Source organism: Trachymyrmex septentrionalis, unplaced genomic scaffold, assembly GCF_001594115.1.
Source record: "Trachymyrmex septentrionalis isolate Tsep2-gDNA-1 unplaced genomic scaffold, Tsep1.0 scaffold8, whole genome shotgun sequence".
Taxonomy (NCBI): domain Eukaryota; kingdom Metazoa; phylum Arthropoda; class Insecta; order Hymenoptera; family Formicidae; genus Trachymyrmex; species Trachymyrmex septentrionalis.
Genome location: NW_017305987.1, coordinates 2898069 through 2919768, shown reverse-complemented (window position 1 = coordinate 2919768; position 21700 = coordinate 2898069). Strand labels below are relative to the sequence as shown.

At 32.9% G+C, this 21700-nt stretch overlaps 2 protein-coding genes across 2 annotated transcripts in view; both read left to right on the top strand.

Annotated features, from left to right (window-relative positions):
- Positions 1-21700, top strand: part of LOC108754560 — a 102900-nt gene that overhangs the window by 10038 nt on the left and 71162 nt on the right. Inside the window, exon 2 of the mRNA XM_018496975.1 lies at positions 7085-7308. Coding sequence (XP_018352477.1) covers positions 7085-7308 — 224 coding nt within the window. The remainder of the gene's footprint in view (positions 1-7084; positions 7309-21700) is intronic.
- LOC108754562 overlaps positions 21099-21700 on the top strand; it is a 3380-nt gene continuing 2778 nt past the window's right edge. The window contains exons 1-2 of the mRNA XM_018496978.1: positions 21099-21177; positions 21409-21646. Of these exons, the coding sequence (XP_018352480.1) occupies positions 21099-21177; positions 21409-21646 (317 nt within the window). The remainder of the gene's footprint in view (positions 21178-21408; positions 21647-21700) is intronic.

Sequence of the window (21700 nt, the reverse complement as noted above, 5' to 3'; positions counted from 1 at the left end):
AATAATTTATTACAATATTAACTTAAACAATTAGCTTACATCTATTATCTGTTTTAGTAACTATACGTTAAAATGAGTTAAATGCGGATAGACACATAAATTGGAATTGTCCCTTAAAGGGACACACTAATAGGGACAAAAATATTTTCTTTATTTTTATTAAAACATTATAAAGTATTAACATTTTTTAGATTAAAAAAAGATTATATAAAAAAAAGGAATAATGAGAAACCGATATTAATTTCAAGCAAACACAACTGAAGCTACAATTTTTAATAACTAATTCAGTAACGAGCAAGTTGCTTTAAAAATACACTAATAGGGACAGTTACTTTAGGTTAAACTAGCGGAAGGAAGACTGTTCCGTTTGATGATTGCGAGATATAGCACGCACGTGGCATTCCGACGACGTATCATCACTTTGCCATTACCTTATTTACACCAGCGTCGTGTGACCGCCGGCGGAAATGGCACGCCTTTATCTTCACGAGAATCTTTGCGAGAGACTCGCTCTCGCGAAAATGTTCTCGCTTCGGATGCGAACGGTCCATCGGCAGCTGCGAAGGGCACGCCGTGCGGAAAACTATCTTTCGTTACGAGACGAGCGGAAACTTTTCAATCGAGTTTCTTGTTCGGGGCGGAGACGGCGCCGCGTCTTCTCTTACCCCGGCATAGAGCGACCTCGTTACGAGCTTTTTATTTTCGTTCCTTCGTTCCTGTGGCTCGTCCAGCCGGAACGAATCGGCGAAGAAATCTCGATCGCGGTGAAGCTCAACCGAGTCGAACAGATCTCCTCACGCTTTTCTGAGCGCGGAATGCCTTGCACAAATTGTTCGTCTATACAAATCGTTAAAATTCGATCAAAATTCCACAACATCCAATACACAGGACATAATTCGCTTCCTTATTTCAAAAGTAACACAACTCAAAAAATTAAGTTTCATGGAGAGAGAAAAGAGGAAAACTATTTTTCAAAATACTGGTAAAAAGAATTCATTCTTGATATAATTAAATGTCATTTTTTATCATTTTCATTTTACAATCCTTAAGAATTCTTTTTAGGTTTGTTGATTTTGATGATTTTTTTTAAAGAACTCTTTTTGAATTTTGACGATTTTTAGTTTTTTTTAATAATGTTAAGTTAATTTACTTTTTGATGAATGTTTAACTTATTCACATGGTAATAACTAGAAAATCACGTTTTTTGAGCTGTATCACTTTTGAGAACGATATGTTATCTAAAAGATATACGTGAATTCTGAAGTGCAAAATTAATGCACTGTTCATTTTTGGATTTTTGAAGGCTAAAGTAATTATTTATTTTTCAATGAAAATTAAAAATTATACATTTAAAAATTTTATTTTGATGAAAAGGGCAATTTAAAATTTAATATGAGCATTCATTTCGGGAATTTCTATGATAAAGCAAATTTTCATTTCAAATGGAATCGTAATATAAGGTAGAAGATATGAAGATACGACCTCGGAATTATTCGTGGGACATTGTGACACGCTTTATCGAATTACTCACTGGAGTAATCAAAACTAATTGTTCTTGAATTGAAATACAATATCGGATAATTACGGTTAATTTATTATATCTCTGAATGTAACTTTTCTCTTGCGATATATGTATAGCAATAATTAAGTATATTATAGTAGTAAAAATTGGCAATTAAACGCACATTCTACGTTCATCGCTTGATGAATAATAAATAAAACGGTGCAGAGAGACAGTATTATTTTGCAGACTCTGACACTCAAATCCAATATTCAATACATATACCTGAAATAAGAACAAAACGAAGTTGTCGTTACTAAGAAAATCGCGATTTGATGATCCCAAGAGAAAAATATAAAACAATTCAATTAAAGTGACTAATTATAGATGTATCTCACACGTGTATACTCTCTGTAAAAAATGACTAGAATTAGAAATTTATAATTTCCATATCAAAATAAATATTATACTGTAAAAAAATTTTTTACTTTATCTTAATTAGATTTTAAAAATATAGTTACTTTTTATTGAATAAATGATTTTTGATCCAGATTCTGAATCCACTTTTTATAATACTTTCAAATATAATATAGAAAAATATGTAATTTTCCATACCTATGTACATTTTGTTAAAAAAAAATCATATAATACATCTTTAATTCTTTGACACCAATACATCAGCGTATATAAAATTTTTTATATAAAATATTGCAAATTACGGAGGTGAATTAGATTAAAAAGAAATATATTTACTTTTTATTGAATAAACAATTTTTTCATTCAGATTCTAAATTCTTGCCGAGCTTTTTGTATTACCTACTCTCAAATACAATATAGAAAATTGTTAATTAACATAATCATCCTTAATTCTTTGACGTTAATAATCAGCGCGTATAAAATTTATATAAAATATATTATATAAAACATCGCGAATTGCGGAGTTGAGACCGCATTCTAGAATTGCAGTCTGATATCTAAATGTAGACAATTTGGCAAAATTCTTACCTCATCGAGCATAATAGACTAAAGTTAATCGTGGCTGCATTGAGATCGAATCGAGCCATTATCTCAACAGTGCGAATCAATCGATTACCAATCGGTCGAATAATTCGACTCGGTCCGTTTACCGGTCAGAATGTGCATTAAGCTCTCGAGCATTTAAACGGCTACACGAGTCGGTGAATCGGTTCTTCGACGAGAAACTATAAATGATTAAGTGCAGCAGGACGCGCGTTCTTGATCGTAGCCCATCTGAATAGACGCTTCCTATTGAGGAACGTAATCGCTTTAGAGCTGACCGAGCGTTGGTCAAGCGTTCTAATATGAGCGTTTTCCATGGATCCATCGGGAATAGAATATTTCAATACAAACACGATTGAACGTATATATCTCAAGGATATATACTTTGAAATTAAAAATTTGAAGAAGACATTGAAAAGATAAGAAAAATCTCAAAGAATATAATTTATTAATTGTCCTGAATAAAATATTTATATTTAATTCTCTTTTCATAAAATGCTAATTCTAATAAGCTTAAGGAAATTCCATCTATGTTATTTTATTTTCATCTTCGGAGACATTGAAATCTTGTCGAAAATCTTCAAGGAGCAGTTTATAGATATTTCGTCTATAGTGAATCATCTTTCGTATAAGAGAAGTTTGAGAGTTGGAACTTCTTGCTACAATAAAGTTACTTATTCACTAAATTCGCTAAATCATGGTTGTCTGAGAACATAGTTCTTCCTCGGATATTCTCACTGTTCCTACAAAATTTATGTTCTCTAAAACTGATCCTGAACTCGACGAAGATTTGTGTCTTTCGTACTTGTTTTTCTGATCTCTAAATTCTCCTAAATTGCTCTATTGCACAAAGGGCCTTTTGTGAATCTTCCAAGTTTCAAACGTTCAAATATATCTAGAGACGACAGAGAAAGTTTCAGCTTACTCCAATATTAAGGTAATGGCGCTTTTGTGTCCCCCTCGAAACGCTTGACTCAGCAGGATGGAATATGCATGTTGCAATTATCGGACGAATCTTCAATTCATCGCATAGTTACAAAAATAGCGATGCTTGTCGATAAGGAAGAAGTATCGCACATCGGTTCTCGATTCATGTGTGATCGGGGATACAGGCTCAAGAGGCATACCGACAAGAGGTGGCCTCTACATCGTCGATTCGGAATGCCACTTATGGCGCGTGCCATAATACATTACTTAACATCGAGTCACGTTTTTCCTGTTCACCCGCCTTGCCCAGATGTGCAACGCAATGTACGTGTTCGACAAACGGGTGGCGGCGCGAAGGCGTGAGGAAGACTCGTAAAATTTCATATCAATAGCAATAAAACTTAACTGCTTGACGGAGTTGTTATTACATCAAGTAGCAGCTCAGTAAAACACATTTATACAATACATTTATGTAGTATAAGCCGTGTTATATATAATATACAATATTACGCTGTCGCAAATGTGCCGTAAAAAATGAGGACTCAACTTGGCGAAATCTCGAGGGATGCGTTAACACACATACTTTAATCGAAAACACACACTCCTAAGACAAATTTTTCAAATAGTCTAATGCAATCTAAGCGAATCGATATGTATACGTTATTCACAATTAGTAATAATAACCGAACTCGTAATGACCGAATAATAGCATTCGTGAGAGTGTTCAGAATTTTGAGAGACGGCAAAAATTTATATGAAATATAAGTAAACCGCCTAAAAGAGCCTCTGTGCGATTGTTAGTGCGTAAATAATACATTTGTAAAATATAATTCGATAGGAATGTATGTATTTGTCAACTCTGCAACTTTGGATTTGAGTCCTCTTCACTTCTGTATTAAAGAGGACTCAAATCCAGAGACGGAACGTTTGCGGAGTTAACTTCATTGATATCAATATATTCCAATTGTTTGCAAATTTTATCTTATCGCCTTATAAATATGTTATTTGCGCTCTAACAATCGCGGAGGATTCTTACGGACTTATTTAGTTATATTTGATTTATTCATGAAACCACAAAACCATCTTTATTTTAATTTTACTAAAGTATCATCTATATTAAAGCCAGTGTCTTGGAGGATCTTTAGCGATCTTTTTTACACAGAAAGAAAGGTTTTGCTGAAGTATCTAAAAAGCTAACCTATAGATCTGAAAATAATTTTGTTGGACTATTTAATAAAATAATTATGCGAACGCTTAAACGTTGATGATAATACTGCAAAAAATTTTAACATTCTAGCATCCAGTTTACGCGATATACATAATTATTCTGATAGTGTAAACAAAATTATTTTTATATCTGTAAATGTCTGGTCAACAGTTATTATTATTAATATTAGTTACACTTTAGATACTTTAGTAAAACTGTTCTTTCCGTGTACGAGTGAGCATTAAACTTTTTGTCGTAAAATGATTTTTATAATTTAATTGTTTCTTACATTACTTTAAATACAAAGCGCCACTACTCTGTCTGAATGTTAAGCTGTTGAACTATTATATATATTCATTCAAAATAAATTAATTTCAGAAATGATAATTGCGTGCCGATATGATTGTCGGACTTTCAACGCAATCAATCTGAAATATTAATAATCCTCCCAAATTTTCCAAATTTAATCTTAAAAAACTGTAATAAACTTATTGCAAAAAATATTGCCACGGTCAGGGAATCGAATCCGGATCTCTTGCATTCCGTGCGAGCATTAATTGTATCTTCTTGTCAAAATTTAGGGAATAATTTCCTGTCTCCCTTACGTACGTCTATGATGCATTAATAACACACTCGCGCCTATATTAACACGATGCTCGACAGCATTCATAGCTTTTTGTTTATCTCGTAGTCATATCTTGCCGATGGGATGGCTGATAAATTATTATTATGTATTTGTAATTGATCACGCGCGTTGCAATGCTCGCGCTAAATTTCCCGCGGTTGTTTATTCGCCGCACATTCGCATTCTCTCTACGCGACCGAAAATGCGGCGGGCTGACGCAACGACCGTTTTGCAAGCTGCATTTTAGCCGGGTGCGAGTAAACGCATGCGTCACGGGACCGCGGGTCTTGGGAGTAAGTAATTTCAATGTTGCACAGAGCCCAGCTGCAAAGGGATGGTAATGGGTTGGGAAACAAGGGGGAAGCGGAAGACTGCGAGACGAAGACGCGAGCGCAAAGTTCCAGAACCTGCAACCTCTGTTGCCTGTCCCGAAATATGTTACGGCATAATGTCGGGGGAAACTACAGCGATCGCAATATCGTCCTAGCCCGGGACAAAGTGCGTCTGTAACTTATTTCGCGACTGCGTTGACTGCCGACTGTCGTGCATTCGTTATCATTCGTTTTAAATGCAAATCCGCAAATCTGCCAGCCTGAAATCGCGCACTAGTATTGTGAGCTATTTGTACGAGGCGTCATGGCGTGTCATCCGCATGGAAAAGTGGAATTTTCGAGCACTGACCTAGAAAAACATGATTTTTATCTTCGTAAGCGCGGTTTTTTAAAGCGTAATGGAGCAAAAGTGCGATTGCATGTTTGTTTCATTCCATCGGGATGACTAAAGCGCGAAATTGCAGCCCATCAAAACGTTGACTTTCATATTGTTTTCTTAATTTTTGAAAGCACTAAATTGTGTTAATTTAATGTTGTCCGTTTTTTTTTACACCTTATTATTTTTTTAAGCAGTTCAAACTTACTTAATAGAAACAAAAATAATAATAAATGCAAGACTATTTCTATTTCTTACTCTACAAAAAATTACGATTATGATATACGATATCTCGGAAATAATGTATACTGTTAGATAATACTGTAATCAAGAGAATAATAGTAACCTAAATCTTTGAGGTAAATAATATTTTGTTATTTTCAACTTCTATGAATGTGAAAATGTAAATCGATCCATTTTAGTGATTGAATCGCAAAGTAAACAACTAAATGTATGCAAATAAATGATAAATAATAAAATAAATTTGAATTAATACACTTCTTATATTAAATTGTTTATAATTTCATTGTTTTAGATAAATTAACAATATATCGAATAGGAGCAGTGACCTATAGAAATGATTAAAAATAACTCAAATTGAGTATAATTTGACGTTATTAATTTAACTATCTGTGTACATGGAAAAGTCATTTCTGCAGAAGAATTTATAAATTTAGTTAAATATAAATCTAAAAATAATTCTGTTAGATCATCAATATAATTATGTACAATAGAATGACATAAAATGAATGTCAATACTTTGCATGAATATTGCTAATCGTGCTTGAATGTCCAATCTAATTATCTGAACATTTCAACAGTATTATTTTTATAATGGATCTGTATCTAGCCAAATTTTTAGATACTATAACCGTACCGTTCTTTCCATGCAGGCCCTAAAAAGTCTTGCATACATTAACAATTTATGCTGAACTTTCTACAATACTTATATCTCGTGTTCACGTTTACATGATTTGATCAATGTGGAGAACGTTGATCGTAAAAATATTTATGTACATATATAATGAATTTTTTCTAGTGTTGTGAATAAATTAGATCGATTAACTCTCTTCCATCTGTTTCCGTTTTCTTACAGACCAGATGAGCGACATCTGCAAGAAATACTTCCTGCGGGATCTCTACAGGAAGATAGACGGCGCCGTTCTTACCTCACAAAATGAGAGGGATCTCGATTGCGCCATTACTTTCCAGACTCACAGCATCCTCCAGCGGTTTATGCTCCGATTCGATCAGCTGCAGTTAGACTGCAACGACCATCTCTACATCTACGATGGTGCGCACGCGGTCGGCAGTTACAAGGTAAGTTGCCACTATAAAATCCACCACGTGTGTGTGCCGAAGGGTATTATCGAGAGCACAGAGTGCTCGGCTCTACGGCCTTCGTGGCGAATTATCGCGGAGGCAGCTTCGATAAGACCATCTCACGTTCCCTTAATGATTTCGATCGAGAGGATAACGGACACATACAAAAGGAATAAATTCAGAAAAAAAATTAATGGAGAGAAAGGAGATGAAATTCAAAAGGGATTGGGATTTATATAGTTTCGGTGAATCGAGATTTCGGTGTCATCGGACAAAAATAGCCTCCATATATCCATTCGCAGCGATGAAGATCGGAAAACTGACTTGTGATACATTTTCCCTTCATCAGCGATATCGAAAATTGAACGCGCGGAGATTATCCCATTTTGAAACTCTATTGCCACGTAATATTACATGGAGAGATTTAATTTATATATTTATTATATTATGATTATCGCAGATATACATTGCTGATTATTCGAGGGGTGCAAAACGTGCCGATATCGCAATTTGCGCAACTTCTCCCATCGGGTATATGGCCCGTTAATGCGCGAATAAATATTTCTGGTCGCGGGGCTGGATTTGAACGTGTTGTAGTTTCGCTTAACAAAGCGCGAAAAGTCAATTTGAGTAACTAGAGTAAACGAACGAGTCAGTAACTGGTCGACATGAGATCGCCTCGAGATGCAGAAATCAGGTCAAGGCGAGGTCGAGATGATATTCGCGATATCGTACAAAGTATATTCTTATGTAAAATAGACGAAAATCATTAATGCGCGGCCGTGACAATCGTCCTGTCGATCCGGTTTTTAGATTACTCTCCTTGAGATTTCTCAACGGAAATTGACGTAAGCGAACTGTATAAGTACGCATCAAAATCTTTTTATTATTCTCTTAATTAGTGAATACTTACAGTTCCTAGAAAAAACAAATTAAATAAAACTAATTAAATAAGAGAAATCCTATATTTGATCAAAGCAAATCTTGGTGCTCAAATATTTCTGTGAATCTATATACATATCTGATTTTGCAAATCGCGCACGTCAAATCTTTTTCGGTTTTGAACAGCGATTATGAACAGAACCAGTAACATCACTTATTAAATTGAAAAGTAATTTACTAATAAGCATCTTTACAAAAATATTAATAATCTGATGTTAATTTAATAATTATACGAATTTATTGTGAAAAATATTGTCTCAGATAAATAAAATTATTGCAAAGTGTGTGCCAAATGTTAATCGAGATAAAGATTGATTCTATTAGGTATTAACTTACGCAGCTGCTTTGCCTAATGTGGATTTAATACGTTAACGAGCGAATTGTTTCATAATGGATATATTAAATATTCGAATGACACAGGCAAATGATGCAAGTACACAAGGATATTATTTTTCAATTAATTAACGATGAATTTTCCTGCAAAGCAAGTTCTATACAGGAGTTAATTATTAAGCTACTTAATGCTATATAGCACGAAAGTGTTTAAAGGATCAACTGGGAACCATTAAAACGCGGCAATTTGCGCTGAAATTGCTGCGTGGCTCATGTTTCAACTAGAAATTGCAGACGGTATTAAACGTGCTAATACACGGTGTCATACGAATTTGTCTCGCCATCAAAGCAAAAACAAAAATTCATAAATAGAACTATATCATTCAGAGTTAATATTAACTTTTATTTTTCCTCCATCGCGCTATTTACTATTTCCAAGCGCGTATATATTATGATATTTTTAGACAGAAATTATTTTTAGACCCTTTTCCACTGGCGAGAAGCTTGTGTTTTACGTAATATACTCATTCTCGACGAAACATGGAAAAAAATATAAAGAGTGATGGTTAACTACACGCGAAACCGCTTTTTACGTTTGTAAAAAATTCCTTCCTTGCAGTAAACTAAATCGATTGATATGCAGAAAGAGTTTTATCGTGTTTTAAAAGAATAAAATGGTTTCTAAGTACTGAGAATATAAAGCTGTCAGAATCATAATTTTTATTATTATTAAAGATATGAATAATCAATACTTATACATATGAATAATTAATACTTCAAACAAAATGAATATTTCCTTTGTAATCGATTAATATTTATATTTCATACACTAATATCTTGTTATCCATATTAGTGTAAAATATTTACATTATTCAATTATATTATTATTGCTTAAGGAAAGATTCGAATAGATATATTATATAATTCAAAATTACATTCAAGATCAAATTACAATGCAAGATAAATTCTACTGCACTTCTTTTCTATTGGATAGGATATGAAGGAAGAATAATTTAAGAATCATCAGCCATCATTTTCAATTAATGCGATAGTACAGGAACGAAGATATCAGCGACTGAAAAAAGATCTGGCGGCAAACGGTTTTATTTAAAGAATCGGCCATTAACAAAAGATCGTGACTGATGTTTGTATTCGCGTACCGTTTACGGTTTACCATGAAGATTTTTCTTGGGTTTCCCTAATGATCGGTGTGTGCAGCCGATGCACTTCTCGTGTGCATTCGACGTGGACCGACCTAATTGCCGTCATCGATCAAATTGCGCACTAATTGCGAGAAGAACGATGTTATTTTCCACATTTAAAATGACGCTGTTACGAAGAGAAAAGAAGATAAAGAGAGAGAGAGAGAGAGAGAGAGAGAGAGGGGGAGAGAGACAGAGGAAGAGAGAAAGATCCTTCTCTTGGGTTCGCCCGCGAGGTTGAATTTTAATGTATTCCACCCATTATGCATTCCGAACATGGCCGACGCGGGACATGGTGACGCAAACTTGCGCTATTAATCAAGATTCGTTTCTTGAGGGAGGGATGCGAACGGATTCAGTCCCTCCATTGTCCCAAGTTTCCTCCTCTGATTTTTTTGCAATCGAACCGAGTTGTATATATTTCCACGGTTCTTCATTAAACCTTCTATTGTTCCTTTTTAGATTATAAAATATTTAGAAAAATATGATGCTTCGTTCTGTCTCTAATTCTGTGTCTATCGCAAATAATAATTTCTTTCTGCGTCGAAAAAAAAAATCAATTAAACGCAATGCCGATTATTGCAGCTTTTTCACGCGTACTTTCGCGACTCAAGTGGAATGTCACAGTATATTTCCCGAGCCGGCCAACATTCCCTGAAAAATGAATTCATTTTTTACAGCTCACCTCTCCCTATGCATCCCGTGGATGTGTATCCGAGCACGAGCTTGTTTATTTATTAAGCGCACTCAATTACGCTTCCACATCGGCCGTAAACAACGCCTTCGTTTGCAGCCCAGCTGCAATACAGGGTGGTTAAAATCATATACAATTCGATCTGTGTGTGCAAAAATTATTTAAACATAACAAAACACACAAAAATTTACATGACTATTTATTTATGATAACAGCTCTTTTGCTCAATTTTGAAAAATTGCTGGTGAAAATGAACTAACCAAGTGGATTTTAATTATGTCAATCAGAATTCCGGTTGAGATAAATCAGATGTCCATCCAATCATGATGATTCTGTTTGACATGATCAGAATCTATTGGTTCATTTTTAATAAGAAATTTTTCTCAATAATAAAAATATTATTTTGAGATGCTGCTAAAATTGATTCGAATGTATTTACATTTTTTTTACTCTTGATTGATTCAAGCATTATTTATTTATTATATGAATATAGCCCCTGTGGAAAATTTTCAAATTAATACACGTTATTGTTAAATGACAACATTATCAAGTATTATTTAGAAACAAAAATATTTTGCTGTATATTAAATGTCATTTTTCATATATAATTTCACTACTTAATATAATCCTCTCGTTTCACCACGTTATCGATAAGAAATCACGCGTTACCTAAATATTAGTTGCATCTCATTTAGCCACCCTGTGTGTATATTTGCTACTGCGATATTCACGGCATTTTCGAAGCGCAGAGAAGTACGATCTCTGGAATAATTTAGGGGCATAATTTACGAAAAACAAACGACACGGCAGCTGTGTTATAGTCAGCGGAATATCTTCCTAATTTAAATTACCTTCAGGTACTTTTCGCCGCATATTACCAACGATACGCAAACGCAAAGTTTGCTACGTTACATTTGCATGTGCACGTCGCTGATGCGCGCGATGCGCACAGATACACGTGTGATGGAGAACAGAGAGTCAGAGAGCAATACAATTTTGCATAATGGCACTTTAACTTTAATCTTTTTTATGGCTTTCCTAATGGGCCATTAAGCATATCTTTTCATTTTTGCTCTCTCTCTCTCTCTCTCTCTCTCTCTCTCTCTCTCTCACTCCCTCTCAACTCTTTTTCAAATATGATATCCATTTTTTCATGAGAAAGATCTCTTTTGCTCTTTGATGTATCTCTTTGCAAAGCGCGCCCTTATCCCGATGTACTGTTTCTTCAGTAAAGTATTGTTTTGGAAAATAAAATACAGTATGTATTGCCGTTCAGAGAATACGAAATGCATTATTCATCCTTTAGACTGAAACTTTTAGCGGAAGTCATAAATGTAGCAAGTTGAATACGAATAAGTGTGAATGAAGAGTGAACTTCAAAAGAGTACCCAGCTAAGTTTATTATTTTCTACTGCACCACACATAGAAAAATTTACTTTTAATTTCAGAATTCTATTCTTGTGTGGATATATGGTAATACTTCCTTTAATCTTGACAGTAGCGAAATGAAAATTTTTCGCGTAAAAAAGATATTACGGCAGTTTCAATTGGGAAAAATCTACCAATTAATCCTAATGCTTTGAATATTCAATCTTAGCATTCTATGCTCGTCCTATGAGTAGAACAGTACATTTTGCATATATGAAATGAATATAAAAAAAGAAGTAAAAGCCATTGTTGTATGAGAAAAGTATCTGGAGTTTTAATTTTCAAATTTTACGTTGTTCCAATGCAACCGTTATTAACGGGGCGACATTTTTAACAGGATCCGCTTATATTCTTTTTCTTGTATTCCCATCCTGCTGGATTAATTTGCGTCCTGGGACCCGGGAAAGTTCTAATTTCGTAACTTGTAATTAACTTGGCCCGCGAAGCTAACTTCGTTCGCGAAAAAAGAGATGTGGTAGCTGCGGAGTTGGCGGAAAAATCTGTTTTTTAATTGCTAATTCAAATAACGTAATTAACTCATTATCGACGAGCGTACTTATTGTAAAATTTTCGCTTTATCTTCGATAAGAATGAAGACGAGAGAGTTTATATAATTGGAAGAAAAATCAAATATTGGATATTGAGAAAATTAGAGAAAATAGAGAAAATTTCGCAAAACATGCGAAATGTAATAATTGCAAAACAAATTGTTTCGTAACTTATTTTGCAATTAATAAAGTAATAAGCTGTCAGATCATTAACGGTGGATAAAGTATTACAAAATCTTTTTCTTTAGAAAAAGTACGTACATCTATTGCGCTGAGAGAAAAATGATTTGTTTTTTTTATATTTGTGACTATAATTACTATGGTTATTACTGTTATAATGTGTTAATAATATTAATTATATTGGTCTATCAACAAATATATATACAGTTGGCACTGGAAAGTGATTATAAATTATAATTATTATTTGCATAAATGACTAATCCAATTACTATAAAATTTAACTATATTTTATAATTATTTTTTCGGTTAATAATATTTTATATGATTGTTCCAAAAATGACTATAAATTATAGTTAAATTATATAATAATCGAAATCATATTTTTATGATGATAATAATAATAATAATTTATAATCACTTTATAATAATAATTATAATTTATAATCATTTTAAGTATATAATATTTGTTGATAAAACTATACATGTGTTAATATTACTGACATTGTAGTAATAATAATCATTATTATAATAGTCAATAGTCATAAGTACTAAAATTTTTTTCTCAGTGTAGAGACGCTGAAAGCGAAAGGTCATGTTGTTAAAAATAAAAAATATTGTGAATTCTTGTCTTCAATAAGATTATTCGGTACTATTATATAATAGGTTTCCGAAACTAGACGGCTTCAATTATCGTCGTTTCACCTTTCGTCAAACTTGTCGGTCGATGATGATAGCGGGGCGTGGTCGCGAGAGAGGTTTCGTGGAACCGGAAGTTGTGATAATATCGCTTCAACGTGTCATTAATTGAGCCAGCTACGAATAGCGGAGTTTGGAATATACCTATTCGCGAGCGAAGTTACACTCCTGCCGACTGAGAGAGTAAGGCCTAAGGTCATTAACGGATGAATTTCGAAAGACGGTCTCGTAAATCCGCCAAAGCCTCTGCCGCCGCAGACCCCTTAGTACACAGCTCTTGCAAATATCTCGAGATATTGATAATGGAGGTGAGAGATGATTCGCAGCATCTTCTATGTTTCAGCACCGATGCGCCACTAAATACCTCCCACTAGATATGCGGGGTATTACGGAATGTTTCTCTCCCCTCTCCATATACAGCTTTCAATTAATCCATAGGCATCTACGAGGTTCAATGTTGACTTAATAAAGCAGAAATCCCCCGTTATTGATAACAACCAACTACATATGATATCACAATAATGAATATCTTCGAAAATGAATAGGAAATTACTAAACAATGAATAAACTATGCAATAGATTTGTGAGAAGAAACGTATAATAATTTGTTTAAAAACATTATGTTAGTCTAATAACGCGATGCTATTTTCTTATGATAATAATACTCCATGAATTTTTTGAAGAAAGAATTGCGTATATAGATAGGCAGGGAGATGAAAATATCTGAGGAGATGGAAATAACTGAGCTACTAAATTTTTCATAATGCAATCGTAATATCTATGTTGCTTTCTCGTTGAGCGAAATGGAAAAACAAGAATCACGTTACTTCAGGTAAATTGCTGATACAACTTTGATACGCGCAACTTTTATTAAAGTAATAATTACCTGTGCAAAGAATTCTGAATGATCAGCACATTATATTGCAGTAGTGTAACCGCGTTTTACCTCTTACGTAAGTATGCAACAGTGTTGAATGCGCTTTCGCGTTATCGTTTGAAGGTAATTGTTAACCGATGAGTATCAGTATAAATTTTTCCCACCAATTCTTGAAAATATATCATTGTATTTTTTTCGAACATAATCGCGACGTGGCATCAACGTTGCACCATACGCGTGTGTTTCCGGCGGAAAAAGTCGTTTTACTTCATTCAAAGCCGAAGGCAAATTTGTTCTACTTCGTGCACGTGGGTTTTGCGGAGCTTTTAGTTTTCGCGTTTGCTTCCGTCGGCAGCGCCAGTAAGCCGCTGCTCTTCTTTTCGGTCTAACCTGACGGCTGTTGGCCCAGACAAAGGCTTAAGCTTGTAGTCACGTCGGCCCCATGCTAACTTTTAGAGTGTCTTCAACAGCATACATGCAATTTTCCATTTAGTTGTCAGGCGCAAACATTTTAGCTGAAAAATCTACGTATTCTTACACGCTCGTGCTCAATTCTGCTTGGACGAGTCGAATCTTTAAATCAAAATTGTACGTTTTTCAAGTTGCTAAATTTAACGATATTAACCATTGATTAACTATTAATATATTAATAATTAATAATTAAAATTAAAATTTATAAATTGAAAAATGTATAGTTCTTGTTTAAAGATTTCATTCGCTCCAGCAGAAATCTACGTATTATAAAACATAGATTTTACAGAATTTTAAATTTTTACATAATATTAAAATTGTAGATTTTAATGCACTTATTTTTTAAAAGATAATGCATCAAACCTACAATTTTAGTAACATCAAATATGCATTATATTTGGAAATTTAAGATTATAATAATAATACTTTTAAAATGTGTAAATTTTATTACTCTTAAAATATGCAAATTGTATTAATTGTCAATTAACTCTTGTCATGAGCTTGTAATTATAATAAAACGTTTATATATAATTACTCATTCTTTACTGCATTTTGATACGTTATGTAAAACACGTCTCATTATTTATCTACATAATAAATGTCCAACTGTGTTGAATTACAAATTGCAATCCGATGTGATTACGTAAAAGCAGACTGTGAGATAAAATGAGCAAAGATTCATCGGAACAAAAATAAAGCTTTTCCATTCGGCGAATGACAGTTGAAGGATTATTTCCCTATCATTCCTACTCTCACATGTTCGCGATTAGGCCTATGTGCAAGTAATGATAACGTCGACTTGAACTTCTTTACAGCATGATATCGTTCCCGAGAATTTGTGCAATGCTTACCATAGAATTTCGCAAGTTTCCGGAAGCTGTGCAGCCTCGTCGAGGCGCCAGGGAAGAGAACGGCTGAGGAGGAGGGACGCGGTACTAACTAAGAGAGTTACCGTAAAGTGTTGCAGCGTTAAGTTGACCGAATTTATGTTAGTTGCCCTCGTTCTAGCCGTAACCACGACCAGTTATGGCGTACAATATTCTAAAGTATCATGGCTTTTCGAAAAGCGCGGGATAACAGGGGACGGTATACTCCGAATTTCTAGATTTGCGATAATAGACATTATACGAGTATTAGGTTGTTCGGAAAGTAATTTCGTTTTTTCTTATGAAAATGAAAGACGATTTTCAATCGTCGTTCAGACGCGTTTCAAATGATCATGAACGGTCGAATTCGATCAATTTAATCTCTCAGCGATCTCACGAGTTGTTATTCGCCGGTTTGCATCAATTAATGCCTTTATTGTGTCTTCATCAGCTTCAACTGGCCTTCCAGGACGTGGTGCATCTTCAACATCAAAATTGCCGGATCGAAATTTTGCAAACCAGTTTTGGCACTGGCGTTCTGTCAATACATCTTCTCCATACACATCGGATAATTTTTTTCTTGCTTGAACAGCATTTTTACCTTTTCGATAGTAAAAAAGTAAAATATGCCGAAAATGCTGCTTTTCACTTTCCATATTTGATAGGGCACCAACCAAAAACTACTGCGTAGAATCAATCGAACTTTTTTCACAAGCAAGCCTTGCTATATCAGCTGTCAAAATATATAATGATTATGCGGCTTAAGTGTGAAGTTGGCTGTGAAAAAATACAATTAAGTCCTCTGTTGGGAAAAAACGAAATTACTTTCTGAACAACCCAATATATACGTCAAAGGGAAATAACATAATTTCTTGTTTCTCTCTGTTTCGTAGATATTTATATTATACATGGATATACGCAACGACAGATACCATGAAACAAAAACGAAACTCACGGTACGATATATGATTCCAACTGGTTAGTTTAATAAAAGCGATGTTGGCTTTATCTCTCGTGCTTATCGCTACAGGATTATATGATTTAGCCAAATCATGTAATCTGTGCAAATTCTACGTGACTGAACCGATAAATAATTTCGTCTTCATTCATGTTTTATCTGTCATATAACCGTTATATCGAATTTTTTCCACGTCAGTAAATGTTTGAAATAAAAAAAATTTCGATTTCTACTTTATAATTCGAACATTATTTACATCTGCACAAGTCTCATTTATTTATCGTTTTTCTGTAAATCATAACAAAATATATTTGACGTATTTAATTGTGATATTAATTATATCATAATTAAATTGTTAATTATATCATAAATTGTTAATTTACAATTTAATGCAGTTCTTTTTGCATTTATTTACGAGAACGCTCAAAGTGAGAAATTCTCCGCTGAATAGTTGAAACGTTTAAATGCGCGCACTCTTTTTTCTGCATGTGCAATAAATCGTTACGAGCACTTACAACTGATAGAAACTTTAATAGATGATGATTTGAAAGTATTCACGCGAAAATGAGATCGTACCATTCGCGAAATTCTCAACATTGAAAGGTTCGAGATGCCGACAGACATTTTCAAGTTTCATCATTTCGTGCATATTTCAGTTTGCTTCCGCTTTGCTTTATTTTTATCTTTTTATCGGAACAGCGTACATTTGCTAGTATACCTTTCCTCTTCACTTATGTTAAATGTGATATTACTTTTAACACCAAATATCAATAAATCTTCTATTCTATTCTCTATTTTCGATTTCTTATCTTTCAAGCTTTACGACATATTTCTTAATTTTCAACAGATTGTACTTTTTCTTTTTCTACTTATGACACAATTGATTTAAAAAAGAAACATACACTTATTTATACACAATTTAAATATCTATTTTATTTATACAATTAAAAATTATTTAATCAAATATATTACAGGTTTTTGTTTTATATGTAACTAAGTACACTGTGTTTATAATTTATGTGTATATAATTTATCAGACGCCTCTCGTACGCGCAAAGTTCTAATTAATGTTTCGTTAATTATCATTTATCTTTTCTTGGAATAACATTACTAAATGAAAATTATGCCATTCTTTAACTGGTAATTAATTATCTCGCCGACACCGAGAATAAGATCGAATTACTAATAAATGTACAAACTCAAGAGCCATGGTGTGTTAATAAAGACTGAATTACAGCTGTTTTACGTTCGCAAAGTGAACTAAAATAATGAAGAACATTAAGTCCTCTCGCTTTACCTTTTCAGCGCAAGTATACGTGATGCATCGTGTAATATTAAATTTCGTTCGAAGTTCGCTTAAATATTAACTTTGTGTATGAAATATTAGCGGAAATATCAGCGGAAAACACATAAAAATTATTTTGTCTGAGATAGCGAATGTAAACAATTAATTTTAATTTAATAGTTTTTTATTTTAAAACATGTCAACTCCACTATTTTTAATTAGCGTAAATTAAATTAATTAATTAAATACCGTAAAGTATAGTTGACATATAAATATATTTTGATTAAATTTTTATTTCATCTAAATTTTATCTAATTCCTACCGGAAAATGATTATTGCTTTATTGGTCTTACACGAATAAAACACAGATCTGAAAATAATGTTATTGAACCATCGAAATAATTAGATATGTTAAAAACTATAAAATGATGGACGATGTTGCAAAAAATTTCGACATTCTAGCAATCAGTATGAATTTCTAATAAAATTATTTTCTGGTCCAATAAAATTATTTTCTATATTCAGTAAAATTTTATATATTTAAATTTTTAATTTTAGATATTTAATTTTAGATATTTTAATTCTTTCTATGTGCTTAATCAATTAATGACACCTATTCAAAACATCATAATATAAGTTATGTTAAATAATTTATGTTAAAAGTTATAATTTAAAAAATGAGATTCAACGAATATATCGTTAAAGTAAAATCTCATTTCGTAATTAGAAGAATTATAGCAATTAATCCGATATTTATACGGACTAATTTTTACTATATCAAGTCATTCGAAATGAGAGAACTGCGCATTCGCGATAAGATTCTTGCTGATTCGAGCTCCTCACACGGATTTATATTCGCTCGAGTCGACCGCCGCCATGGAAATATTCAGTTCAATCGTACGATCTGTAGGTCGATAAATCCGCAGTCGAGGGGGCTGACCGAGATTGAGTCATTAGTTACGGGGATAAGACTAATGACCCAATCCCTCGAACGCGATAAATCAGTTTCCCAAGCGGGTGAACTTATTCGGCTTACATCGGCCAACCCGCTGTAACCGAGTGTAATGGCGAACATTCAGCCTGAGGTACGAGTAACGTACTGGCGGGCAGCGTGTAGTAAATTCGCAGTTATGAGCTGGTTCTGGGAGTACTCCCGCCAGTGATTTACGTGGTACCATACGGCTGACACGGTAACGCGTTTAACGGCGTTACGTCTCGAGTGTCACTTCGAATGGAGAATTAATACCGTGATCCTCCGTGGATCATTCCCTCAAAATCTCAGGAAACTTCGTCCGTCCGTCTTGCCTTTCCTAATTTGTACTCAAGACTTATTTAAACGTTATCGTGCTGCATCATAATAAATATTTTGCTAAGATAAAATATCTGAGAGGGGACTAGCAACATCTTATCGTAAAATTATTTTACCTACAATTCATTTGACACGTTCATTCGATTTCGCACGTTTCTTCGCGATTAATTATTATCTTAGCGTATGCAAGATCACGTTTACGCCATTAATTCTTGTCTCAGTAAGTGCTTTCCGACAAAATGATAATATATATTAAAGATATTATGATATTCGATCCAGATAATACATGATTCATCTAAAGTATATGTATATTTTTCGACGGAAGCGTTACTGTTATTTTCTTAATTATTTAACTCTTACGTAATGGCATATATAATCTTTATTTTGAACCGTTGCTAAAGATTATTTATTTTCTAAGATTCTGAATGATTAACGTAATTATCTACAAATCGATTACGCGAAATCATTTACACTTTTAGAATGTCTTCAGACAACTTTGTTAAAGATGAAATGAAAAATGTGTTTTTTCATCGTATTATACCAAGATGAAGTTTTCAATTTATTTTATATGTAAAAAAAGGATGGCTACGTATACCATATAAAAAAAATGTATAAAACACAATGACTTATTTTGGGATCATTATATTAGATTTATGATTCGATGTTAGTTTTAATACTTTAAATAATTGAAATAAATGAATACATATATAAGCACAATAAATACAGCGTAATAAAATCAATAAATAAATGCAAATGATGCACGATTATATATAAGCACAATAAAATTTGCAAAAACTTTTGCAAGAATCCTGGTGAATATTTCCTGGTGTGATAAAAATACATAATGTTTTGTCGAGAAATAGTTTTCAATTTGCAACGATTCAATTGAAGATTATTTTCTATTGTTATTGTGATCTTAAGATCACATTAACTGTTCCTATGTAACCGCAATTTATTACCATTAAGTACAGCTCATCCGAATGTACGTCGTAGAAAGATTATTTCGCATCACCGACGTATATGCGTTTTATACATGAAGATAATAAATTTTGCGGTTAGCCTTGCCAATTATCTCTTGTAGCTATTATTGCAACTATAATTACATAAATGTATCATACATGACAACTTTTATATATATATATACATATAAATTATTTTCCAATATCGATTTGTTGATTCTTCATCATGAATTAATTGATAACGACATTTGTAGAGGAGATTCACAGTTAATGATATGCAAAAGAATAATCTATTATATGATTAAATGTAAAATATTGACTTGTTATTACAAATATTGACTTGTTATTACAAATTTGCGAAAAAATTCGCTCGTTTTCTATTAACGTAAAAAATAAGCGTTCCAACCACAACTGAAATTTGAAAGTTAATTCCAATATGTGTAAATATAAAATTGAATTTTTTATCTTTAAAATAAAGAATGTATGTACGGAAACTATGTAGCATTATTGTTAACGTATATAAAAATCGTCTTTTTATTTAAACAACATGTATTCTTGTTTGAGAAAGCAAACGATTTCCGGTATGTAAGTTTTAGTCTTAGATAAATAACTTTAAATAGGATTTGGTTTGCCAATAAAATCATCAATGTAATTAAGACACCGAAGTTAATTAATTCTTTATAAATAGCGCATTATATTACAATAATATAAGAATTTTATTGCAATTAAATATTTAACACGCAATTACGGTTATTGAAAAGTTTTAAAATTACAGATTTTAAAAACAAAAATATCTTGCACTGTTCTTTGTATTGGTCAAAACATATATGATTATAATACTAAATATTTATGTGGATTGTATACAACGTTTATGTTCTTCTATGCTTTCTATTTAGACTCCTTTCTTATATTTATTTTTAAACTTCTCATATATGTTCCTTCACACCCTCGCATTCTTTTTCGAATTAGTAGTAGTCGTAACAGTGTAAGTAATGTAATGCGAATACGCAGTTTATAACGTATTTGCGTGTGTTCGATCATGGGAAGCACACGTATTTGTGTTCAATTGTGCGTCTATGTGACGTTCGTCGCCGCTATTGTCATCACAACTAACCGAGGTAAATCGTAAAGAAAAAACAATATCTCTATTTTCTATCGCTTCAGTCATTACGTTTTAATTATTTTTAGAACATAACACTTCCATATAAGATTAGTCAAATATTACATCGATAAACTGATAATATAATTAGTATTAGAAAAAATAGAAAACCTATGTTATTTGAATTAATTCGTTTATAATTGTTAACAACGTTTCGATATTTTCTTTTCCGAAAAAGACACATCTAAAGATATATTTGAATGCCCGGGTCCATTGATGTATTACAAGGATCTTAGGTGCACGCCAATATACGACGACAAGGACAATTGCCCGAAAAAGTTTAACTGTAACCATATCAAACTAAGATCTAGGAAAAAGTGTTACATCAACGGTCGTGTATATAAACCCAATCAATTCCTTTATGATAAAGATTCAAATGTTTGCGATACCTCATGCATTTGCACACTCTCACCTAATCGGAATCAAATGTAAGTATGACCTCAAAATAAATAAATTAAATTATTTCACCGTAAAATAGATAC